At 40.8% G+C, this 11,894-nt stretch overlaps 1 protein-coding gene across 1 annotated transcript in view; it reads left to right on the top strand.

Moving 5' to 3' along the window:
* The first annotated feature begins 6,575 nt into the window (after positions 1-6,575).
* The window catches only part of rorb (RAR-related orphan receptor B), a 22,913-nt gene continuing 17,594 nt past the window's right edge, over positions 6,576-11,894 (top strand). The window contains exon 1 of the mRNA XM_068566867.1: positions 6,576-6,954. Within this exon, the coding sequence (XP_068422968.1) occupies positions 6,948-6,954 (7 nt within the window). The 5' untranslated portion in view covers positions 6,576-6,947. The remainder of the gene's footprint in view (positions 6,955-11,894) is intronic.

Genomic DNA, 11,894 nt, shown 5'->3' with positions numbered 1-11,894 from the left:
GAGCTGGACTGTACTAATAGTCTTTGTGTGCGTGAATGGGACAGAGGGCTTTTTGTGTGTGTGTTCCAGACAGTGGCGCATAAGGCAGGACTTAAGTAGATGTCCACCAAAGCGTACGTAATTCCAGGGCAATATCAACTAATCCCTACACTCTTCTACCCTATACCCCTCCCTCAACAAATATTCTTCTCCTCCTCCTACTCCTCATCTTTATCATCATCATCATCTTCATCATCATCTTCTTCCTCAGTCTCATCATCATCCTCATCATCCTAGTATGTTGTTACATTAAACCCTTCAAGTCATATCTCTCACTGATGTCTTCATTTGACAAAATTTGAAGCAAAAAAATCTGAGATGTACAATCACACACATACTATACTGCACTCTCTCTCTCTCTCACAAACACACACACACACACACACACACACTCCATGGGGGATTGTTGTTATTTCTTAATCCTGGTGGATTAACAGACTAACAGACTCATTTTACCTCAGCCCAAACAAAGAGAGATGTCAAATCATCCACCCAACGCTAAAGGTGATGATCGCATTAATGTGATGAAGCTGTACGTGTTTGTGCATGTAAATGTTTGTGAGTGTTTTTGTGGGGGGCAGGTGGTGGTGTTGTGGTGGTGGGGAATTATCTGGCACACGCAGCATGGGAAAAAATAAAAAAAGTTAAAATTCATAACACCTGTTGGAAAATGTAGAATCTCGCTTGGATATACACACTCTTTCCTTCATTCTAAAACATACAGCCGAATGTTACATTTGTATATATACTCACATCAAACCACAGCATTAAAGCATGCGCCAGCATTTTGATTGCATTTGATGTCATTAGCCAATGTGCTAACTCCAATATTCTCACAGAGCTGTGAGTATAAACTGCTTAAAGACGTAATCTTATATGCTCTGTAGGAAACGCAGCATTCTGTCAAACAGTGGTGCTGCAGAGTGTCCACTAATCCACATGCTAGACTCCAGATTAACGAGAAGGGAGGGGTTAAAAACATTCCGTCCAGACCCATCCCCACCCCATCATCATCACACATACACACACACACACAATCACTCCCCCTCCCTTCAGATTATGGTGCTTAGTGCTGCCCCTGTGCGACAGACAGTAAGAGGATCTCTGGTTGGCGTCCCTCAGGGCCCCATTATTGGTCTTCTAGAAAAGCCCCCCCTGACTGGACACCTACAGATATATGGGTGGGAGTCAGAGGTCAAGGGTTAGGGCTAGGGAGGGTATGAGATGATGTGGTTATGAAGGATACATCTGTCTGTTTTGATCAAGGGGATTACTGTAAATCAAGTCAGTGATGCCTCAAGGGAATAAAGGGAAAAAAAGCTTAAAATTCACTAAAGTATAATGTTTTAGAAGACTTGATATTTGAATGTGATTATGACTACTCATTTCACAAAACAACAGTCCATGGTGTTGCATAAAATTATATTCTATTTCTATGGCACACACAGTCAAATCAGACATACAGTTTCAGTGGTCCTCTTCAGGAAACATTGTTCAGGAAGTGTCTCTCTACCGACCCATCTTTTGCAAACCATCAGTGAATATTAAATGAAGATGCTGATTTGCAAAGCTGTTGCCGTATCCTCTGTTGGTTTATATCATTACGAACAACTTCAGAAAATCAACATAACTATCAAGTAGCCCTGAACATGAAAGTCTCAAACAGTCCCAGTTTGCAATTTCCTCCCTATTTCCACGTCAACGTTTATTAAGCTCTCCCAAAGAAATCAACGAGGACTAAATTATTTTTGAGCGAGAGCCTCGGGCTCCACAGCATATTCAATATGCCTCCCAAAAAGTATATATATATATATATATATATATATATATATATATATATATATATATATATATATATATATATATATATATATATATATATATATATATATATTAAGAGGAACAAGGGGAGAGAAGGGGGGAATAACTGACTCAATGTAAAACTAGATTTAATATCTTGATGGCTTTGTGTGAAGAAGAAAAAAACAGATAATAGAGAAATCCAATTAAAATCTGATGATTGGCACTGTGAGGTAGAGACATGAAACTGTTTGTCTGAACCGCTGGCTCTATATAAAGCTTTGATTAGATGATGCTAGTAATAGTACCAGCCAGACTAATAGGTTGTATATTTTTAACTCTGATATACCACAGGCTCTAAGCACTTAACACAGATGTACAACACTGAAGCATCAAAAAGGTCTCTGACAAAGTAGCTGAATACAAATAATGGAGTAACTCATTACAGTAAGGATTTTTTTCATTTGCAAGAACACAAAAATTTGTACTGATCCATATTCAGAGAGAGCGTGTGTGTGCGCGTGTGCTTGTGTGCGTGTGTGTGTGTGTGTGTGTGGTGCGTAAGTGTTTCCCCTAATGCTTCTCAAGGTGACTTGGCCTTCCTCCTTCAGGGCTTTCCTTTCAATTCTTTTTGGGATTGAAATTATGATGAAGTAATTTTTCTACAGAAATTGCCTATGTCACTTGTGGTATCTCTCGGCAAATTTCTCAAGTGTATTTTCAATCCCTCCCTCTCTCTCTCTGTCCTCTCTCCTCTCTCCATCTCTCATCCCTCCCTCTTTGGCTTTCTCTTTCTTTCTCTGCATTCTCACTTGACATGTCAATGTATCAATGTCACATTACATGGAGGCAATACACGTGAAACAATTTGGAGCATGATAGAAAAACGAGCAACCTCTTTATTTCGAACCCTAAAAAAAATCAAAATCTGTCTTAGAGGTACGGCTATGCTCTCATACATACAGACACGTGCACAGACACAAAAATACAGTCACAAAGTCAGACACAAATGCTCATGCCCATACACACTCATATAGACAGTCTCACAGTGAAAAATCACCTGCTTGTTTCAGGGGAAAATAAGAGGCAGTGTGAAACATGTCGTCAGATTGGAGAGGGAGATTCCTCAGAGACCTGTGGCCTAATTTCTTATTTTCAAGAGGAAACTTATCTAATTATATATAAGTTAACTTCCTAGTGGTGGATTCAAGGGCAAAACTGACTGGTATGAATGAACAACCTTAAGAGAAACAAGGCTAACACATCCTGCCCTCCTCAGGCGAGTTATTTTCTCCCTCTTGTCTTTTCGACACACGATCATCTCCCCAATTTTGTGCTCTTCTCACACTTGCTTAATCGTTATTTTATTTTGTTGTTGAGATACAAGCAAATTGCAATAATCAGGAACATTTTTTTCTGCTTGAGTCTTGAGTACTGTGTTTGAGTTGCATTCATATTGTGTTTAAATTGCATAATATCCAATGATTAAAAAAATCAAAATAGTTTTGCGTGCATGCTTTCTGTCAAACTCAGTTGACATAGATTATCATCTCATTTAAAAGAAAATTATTTATGATGCAGATTATTCAGCAAGGTGCTTCAACTCTAATCAGATCTACCCTATAGAGGTTAAAGTGAAAGTATCAGTCTGCTTCTGTGTTTCCACAAAAAAACACCGATTTGCAATGTACTGCCTGGCAACACTAACTTTTGACATATCAATAAATATGTTCGCGCCACATTTCTACTCCCTTGAAACAAGATGAATGTGGAGCAGGTACAGCATTAGATAGTAAAGGTGTTGCAAACTCTTCAATGTTATCACAAAAAATTGTCGAAAAAGAAAGAAAGAACAAAAAAAGTTATGGGTTCCAACAGGACTTAAACAAGACTTAAACAGGATGCAGTCTCACAGGTGTCTGACAACAGATACGCATCAAGTTTATTTTCTTCCATTTTACTTAGATTGCGTAACTACTCGAGATGTCCCGAGCTGGTCCTCGGGGTGGTTATCAGGGCCGATCTGGTCATATTTTAATACCAGTGATGCAGCACTACAAACATTTTGCTCCGTGTGAGTGAAAATGAGAATTCTTAAATGTGAAAAAGCTATTTGGACTCAATGGTCAGTGACTGAGCGTGGCAAAATGTAAAGTACAATAAAATTCAAGAAATACCTTTGAACCAGGACCTCTAGTATTTGGATCAAGTAGCTCATGAAACGTGGTGTCGGATAGATATTAAGTAAGCAATCAGGAAAAAAAATGTCTGATCGGACTCGGTATTCAACAAAAAAGGAATCAGGTAGGGATCTCGGCCTAAAAAACATGTATTGAGATCCGAGGGCTGCCAAAACACTGTTAGCTACACAGCCTGTGTAATTTCGATACTGAGTAGGAGTCTACAGCGATGCAAATGGTTCGGTAAGGCTGTACTTTGACTCAGCAGTACTTTAAGCTAAATACTGACATCTTCCATGTGTGTACCAAGAACGTCTGTACCGAATCTCAAGCAATATATCAAATAATGAAAATAGATTAGAATTCAGACCGGACCAAAGTGGTGGACAGTCCGACAGATTGCCATTGCCATGCCTAAAGCAAAAAAAGGAGGGACGGAGAGACAAGAAGGAGAAGACTGAAATAAACAGAAAAGAATGCATGCAAGCATGAAAAAAAATGACAGACGTGATGAACACGCAACAATATCAAGGCCAATCAGTCTAAATTGGATGACCTTCCAGGAAGAAGGACTGTCCGACGGACGGACGGACGGACGGACGGACAGACAGACAGACACACAGACAGACAGACAGACAGACAGACACACAGAAAGACACAGACAGACATAATGGGCAGTCAGGCAGCCAATAGAAACAGACAGTGAAACATAAAGGCAGAAGGACCTAAGATCCTATCTCAGCGCAGAGTGCTGCTTTCTCCTTCTCCAAGTTCAGCCCTTAGGCATGGCCCGGTCTGCTTCTCCTGCTCCCATCCTCCCTCTTACCACCATATGGACAGAGCAGCCTATCTCACTCCAGTATATCTCACATATTCGGTCATGTTTAAAGTAATTTCTGTGCTATATGCGGCTTTGGGAAAGCAGTGAATAGTTGGCAATGAAGGGTAATCCTTCTTAATGGAGTCCCCAGCCCTCAGATGGATTGAAGTCCACACATCACACAGATCACATAAGGACACATTTTATTGTTTTGACAAAAAAGGGATGAAACCTTAATTGTATTTTCAAGAGCTTACTACCCTTCCTCCCCTGTCTTTCACTGTCTCTTCTTTTCTTTGTATTTTTCTTCTGTCGGCCTGTCTTCAGGAGTGTTTCATCCTGACCAGTCTGGGATTTTACCATGCCTGCTTTGGTCATTACATCACAATTATGGAGCTGTTGGTTCACGAGAAATAAGAGATGAAAAAAATGGTAGAGTGGAAAAAAGCGAGAGATGAAATGTAGGTCAGTGGAGATGTGCTCGGGGCAGTTTCTCTCTCTGTTTCTCTCTGTTTCTCTCTCTCCCTGGGCCACAGCTAAAGAGGCTAAAAGATATTGGGGGTGAAAGTGCCTCACCCACCTGCCTCTCTCCTACCTCGTGCAGATGTGCAGAAGCTCCAGAAGTGTTATTTCCGAAGTAAAGAAAACGTTCTATTGACAGATACTGAACACCGGCGTGACAATGTGTGTGACGGGGTTGGCTCTTTTCAGCACGACAGACAGTCACTTCTGCCCATTCATGACAAGATCAGTTTTTACATTTTCTGAAGATTTCACTGAGTATAATAGCACCAGAGGGCAGGTGTTGGTCTGGGGTCAAAGGAATCTTGGTGGGGTTTCCTTCTAGCTCGGTCAGTCAGGGTCTTATGATTACTAGAATATATCACATATATATATAACAGACTTGAAAAGAAAGTCTGTACGATATAAATGTTTAATAACCAAATCAGGTATAAGTTAAATGAGGCATAACCTGCAGCCCACACAGGGCTGTAACATTTACTTTTTATTTTTCCAGGTCATTATTTTAGTGTTTCTCAGATGAAGGATTGGGAGATGCAGAGCTCAATAATTACGTTCAACCTTCCCAATCATATCAATCTGCATCTGCAATGCTGTCATGATATGTCAATTGTTTTTCTGTATTAAATAACAGCCTATTTAGTATTTTAATCAGCATTATTTCATAATGGATTTAAATTATATTAGCAATGTTGTTTTTTTTTAAATCAAGCTCATATCTGAAAAGCACAAGCAATCAATCAAGTTTATATGACATCTGTTTATTGGTTGTTTGTTTATTTTACCAACAAAAAAATGTGAATTGATTTTACGAACATTTTCAAACAAATAAAACTGGAAGGGGAGCAAAGGGGAATAAGTAATCTCTTCCCACTGTGCAGAATGCAAGATCTCAGTGGACGTGAGACCAGATTAAAGATTTGTTCTGTCTAAATTGCATGGAGCAGACGAAATGTTAACGGTGACGATACAACTTTGCTGCCTGTGCTCCCTACTGTAGCAGCAGAGTGCGCTCAGGCTGTGTGTGTGTGTGTGTGTGTGTGTGTGTGTGTGTGTGTGTGTGTGTGTGTGTGTGTGTGTGTGTGTGTGTGTGTGTGTGTGTGTGTGTGTGTGTGTGTGTGTGTGTGTGAAGGCTAAGGGCTGAAGGCTGAGAAGGAGAGAGTGGGAGGAGCGGATAGTGCTCCAGTCCAATCACGGCCGCCGGGTAAAGCCTCTCCTATACGCTCTTTCCTCCCTCAGCCCACAGAAAACAGTGAAACCCTCCCATAGAGGTGAGAGCGTAGATGTCATGAGAAAAGCGACCGCTCTACCAGAGCGCAACGAGCGACGCACCGTGCAACCTCAGCCCGACTCCCTTCGCCCCGGTCTGGGATGCTTTTAGCGCAGAGACGCCTCCACTCAGGGCAGCCCGTGGACGTCGACACAGATCATCAAGACTCTTTTCGTTGTTGTTGTTATTTTTAACCGAGGATCTTTCCCCCCCCCGCATCCTCCCATCCCTCCCTTTTCAAGTGTTTATGTTTGTTTCTTCATGACTGCTGTTTTGGGAAGCGAGCCTCAGCACCAGCTCCAGCAAAGCCAACACCATGCGAGGTAAGAGCATCCCACTGCTCCAAACAGCGCCGCATTTCCCCCAAAGCTTCATCCCGCTAAACACACACACATGCGCGCACATACACACGCGCGAGCGCGCATTGCACGACAGGGTTTATCCCACTTTTGTCCTTCAAAGTTTATTCTGGGAGTTTTTAGCCGCGAAGTGGTTTTTGTCACTTTTTCACATCCGAGCAGAGAGAGAGTGGCTGCATGTCTTAGCACCTTACACCCATATGCTCATCTATTTGGGTTCTGTGTGTGTGTGTGTGTGTGTGTGTGTGTGTGTGTGTGTGTGTGTGTGTGTGTGTGTGTGTGTGTGTGTGTGTGTGTGTGTGTGTGTGTGTGTTGCGCCATTGGAGTCTGTGATTGCAAATTAAAAGTGCCGCATGATGTTTGATTAAAGCTTTAATCATTTTGGCTCCCGAGCTCCGTTTCACCCCAACGGAGACCACAGATAGGTTGCCACCAGGTCAGATCAGGTGTTGTGCAGTGCAAGCCAAGTTTATTTCGTTATCTTCAGGGCATACACTTTATTGGAGACTTGTATTGTGCTCCACTAACCCATTTCCGTAACGTTCTGCACCACGCCGGGTATGTTGAAATTCAACGTCAATGTCGTCCTGCGCGCACACACACTCTCTCCTTCTCTCTCTATCAACACACGCGCGCGCGCGCGCACGCACACACACACAAACACACACGCACACACACGCACACAAAGGGTAACACAACTATTTCAACTTTCACTAAGCCTTTCCCTGGAGTTCTATTTAAATTTCCTTTAAATCAGTAACATGCGTGTATTCGTTTCTCCTCAGTCAGTATTTGCGCTTTATGAATGCTTTAATATTTCACCTGATTATTATCAGCTGAGTGTGTTTAGATTTGTTTTTATATTTTGCTCTTAGCCTAGTGGAATTATCGCTGACCCAGAGTTGCAACACTCGTTCAGCTGGATGAGCTTGAACTCTGATTTATATGTTTTAACTAAGAGGACCTCCTCGTGTTGCTCTCTGATGGCTGAAACAATTAAACTCATTTAAACTTAGAGTGTTGCGACATGAAGTTGGAGAAGGAAGAGCGATAAATTGTTTATAAGCTTCACATAAAAAAACATAAAGACTTTATTACATTAAGACATCGAGTGTCAAATGAATATACAGTTTGAATCTTCTTAAAAAATAAAACACATACTTATACTGACTTTTTACATTGAACAATGGCCATATTGTAATCAGATGTCTAGTTTTGTAGTAATATTATCAGACTTTACATATTTGGCCAGTATTATTACACAGATTGTTGTTATCAATAATTTAATGGTTATTAATTTTAATGATAAACTAAAAAATAACTTGTTATGGATTGAACTTCATTTGAATGCAGATTTTACAAAAAATAAATGTTTAAACATCCCGATCTATTCATCCATCAGTTTCCTGATGCTTTTTGTGTTTGCATGTCATATCAAGCTACCTGCCATCACAGCTTCAGGACATTAAACCTCGGGCAACAAAAACATGAGAAGGCCAAACACCTCCCAGCTCTCTCTCTCTCTCTCTCTCTCTCTCTCTCTCTCTCTCTCTCTCTCTCTCTCTCTCTCATCCCATGGCAAACTCCTCTGTCATGCACCTTGTATTTTTTTTAACCATATTTTAATGGGCCTTGCGACCACTCTCGTGCATGGGAAGCTTTGGGGGGTATACCGAAAGCTCCTGCTTTCACTTTATAGCAGTGGTTGGCAGAAGAGGCCCCTGAAGCGTCTCTCTCACCCCTCTTTCTCCATGTCTCTCTCTCATCCTCCCTCTCTCTCTCCATCTTCCTCTCTCCTACTGCACGCCCCAAAGGGTTTTGTCAGATAGAATTAAATCAGTGTGGGCCGTGCGGCCCCCACTCTCAACCTGTGTGTGTGTGTGTGTGTGTGTGTGTGTGTGTGTGTGTGTGTGTCTGTGTGTGCATGCGTTTGCATGTGTGTGTGTGTGTGTGTGTGTGTGTCTGTGTGTGCATGCGTGTGCATGTGTGTCTGTGTGTGTCTGTGTGTGTGTGTGTGTGTGTCTGTGTGTGTGTGTGTGTGTCTGTGTGTGTGGAGTCTCGGCTGTCCTTACACAGAAATGTGCTCACAACCACAAGGTTATAAAAAATAGAGGCCCCTCATGAGCCGTGGTAATTATCATTTAACAATAGCCACAACTCCTGAAGCCCCGACCGAAGATGATGTCACCCCATCGCCTGACCAGGAAATAGACAAATTACACAGATTAATACCATCAGGACCTTTTCAAAATATGGCTCAGTGTAGGATTTTGTTAACAGATATATAAAGATATAAGATATATACTTCAATATTTCCAATGGCAACATAATGACGCTGTGAACAGTGTTTCGCTTAAAAAATGTAAAAAAAGAAAGTTGCTCGAGAAATGTACATTAGTAACAGTCGCATTGTTTTGTGAGTGGCAAAAAGGTTTCTGATAGTAAAGTTTAATATTTTAGAATTGGGCCTATATATATTTAAATAAATGGACAACAAATACAAAACTATTCTACTCTATTTTGGTTTTAATTGATAATAATTTCAGTCAGCATTGCATTGAAATGTTATAAGTCATTTACTTCCAGAAATAAAACACAACATCATCAACGTCCTCCAACTAAATGTTTAATTTAGTTACAATCAATACAAGAGACCTCTTTTGTTCAAAGACTGTACACTTAGAGGGATATGAATGTTCACATCATCACACGCATGAATTGGTTTTAAAGACATGAATCCTGCACGTCAGTCGTTGTCTAGTTTCCTTACATTTGTCTCATTTAACCTTTGTATTACTGGTATAAGCCTATGAGCTTATACACCACATAGATGGGCCCAGGTCAGACAGGTCAAAGAGTTCAGCGATGGAGGGAGCAACAAGGAAGGGCAGTTCATAGCACCATTTGATCTCCTCTTTTAGCAGTATGTGTCAATCACTCACAATCTGCTCCTTCACCATGGAAAAAGATAGGGTGACAGAAAATGACAGAGTGTGAGAGAGCAAGAAACCAATAAGGTGATAGATCGGTGTAAAAAAAAAAAAGCACAGAAAAATGTTAGGCTACAATCTACAGCAACGGTGACAATATTAGTTGATGATCCAATTTCAACATCGTTCATATTACCTCGCAAGATGGTATGTGCTCTTATACAAACACAGAAAGCACTAAAAATACACGCACGCACACACAAACAGCTGCAATACTACGCATGACGGCCTCATGCCAATAGAATTAGTCCAATCCTGCTTTGCTTTGGAGGCTTGTGTTAGCATTGATTTGTCGGATTCTAAAGCATCCCGGGATCAATTTTTAGTCGAAGCCAACGGAAGTAGTCTGTTTAGATAAATCTATGGCATGTACATGGATAAATGTATACAACTTTTAGATTTAGATCCACAAGCAGAAATTATTATTATTTTATTATTATTAGCATTATTATATATTCATATTATTTGTATTATATATATATATATATAATATCAGTCAATGTGTTGAACATTGAACAAGTGCTTTATAACACACACCATGAATGTTGTTGTAAGCAAATATAAGTGTTTATTCATGTTTGTGTCCGCAACTGTAACTCCTCCTGCGTGTAGTCTGGTTTATAAACAGAACATGAATGACAACATAGTAAAACACAGTCGCAATAAAACAAAATGTGTTGACATAGGAGAAGTTATAATTGTTTCCAATTACTATACATTAATAAACACATACGATACGTTACATATACGCACAACTACATTGCAGTACGTTTTAAACCATTACTTAATTATTTCTATAGTTCTTAAAAATGCTACATACGGGGGTTAAGAAAACAAAGAGAGAAACATTATTAAAATCTTCAACAGTGAGTCTATATTAAACACCTGTGTTACCAGAAGTTGGTTCAAATAGCAACAACAATGAACAAGTACACCAAATAGAAACTGGCATACTTCGCACTAATTAACGAGGGAGCCTATTTGGAAACCAGCAGCACCATCCTCTGTCAGAAACAGCAGGTTGGTGCACAGCTTGTGTCACCAAATCACTGTTTTCCATTGTTGCCATGAAATCACTTATTGTGCACATAGTCAGCACCTGGCCTGAGTGAATCTCCAGTTTGCAGTGTTATCTGGGTCTGTGTGGTCTGTTGTCGAGCTCGGTGTTGTTTATTGTGCATTTGTGCTGACTAATGGCACTGGTTATGTAAGAAGAGAGGAGAGATTACCCCAAGCCCATGCAGGCCACACTGTTAATCCCTCAACACAGCCACTGACTGACTGAAGTACTGGCAGAGTATTGTTGCAATAAACGCAAGCTTACATTTGGGACTCACTTCCTCTTCACTGTCTTTTCACTTGTCTTGATAGACCCAAAGACTACTCCTCACCTAGTGTGTCTGCCTGACCTTTTTTTAAGCCGTCTACCAAAACCATTGCAACATGCTGCGTGTGTGTGGCCTGAATAGCACTTCTGTGGTCCCACTGAGCCGCTATCATAGCTCGTGTTTGTTTAGCATGTGCTCAGCGTGCGCTCCATGTTGGTTTTATCCCTTTGCGGCTGTCTAGTGGAGTCGAGGCGAACAGTTTTTTTCCTCAGTCAATTTTCTCTCTCTCTTATTTTTAATCTTTATACACACAAAGCGTGGGCTATACGGCACGCTTCGGTTTGTGTCTCCACTTTATCTTAGCCAGGAGGGATTTCAGCCTGAACCACTCTTAAACTCTAAATCTGCCTTGAAGTCATAGAGTCCTCTGACAGCTCCTTCTGTTTTGTCAGTTTTACTCATCCATGAAGCCGGCATGTCTCAATGGAGACACAATGATATTCAATATTCACATTTTCCTTCGATTTGCATTGAAGTAAAAAGATGGGGGAAGAGAGTGACTGCGCTTCTTAAGAGCAACCGAGTG

Source organism: Clinocottus analis, unplaced genomic scaffold (assembly GCF_023055335.1).
Source record: "Clinocottus analis isolate CAN_PGR_092001 unplaced genomic scaffold, fCliAna1.0.p SCAF_7, whole genome shotgun sequence".
NCBI classification, from domain to species: Eukaryota; Metazoa; Chordata; class Actinopteri; order Perciformes; family Cottidae; genus Clinocottus; species Clinocottus analis.
The sequence above is the reverse complement of the archived record's forward strand: the minus strand, read 5'-3'. Positions and strand labels throughout refer to the sequence as shown.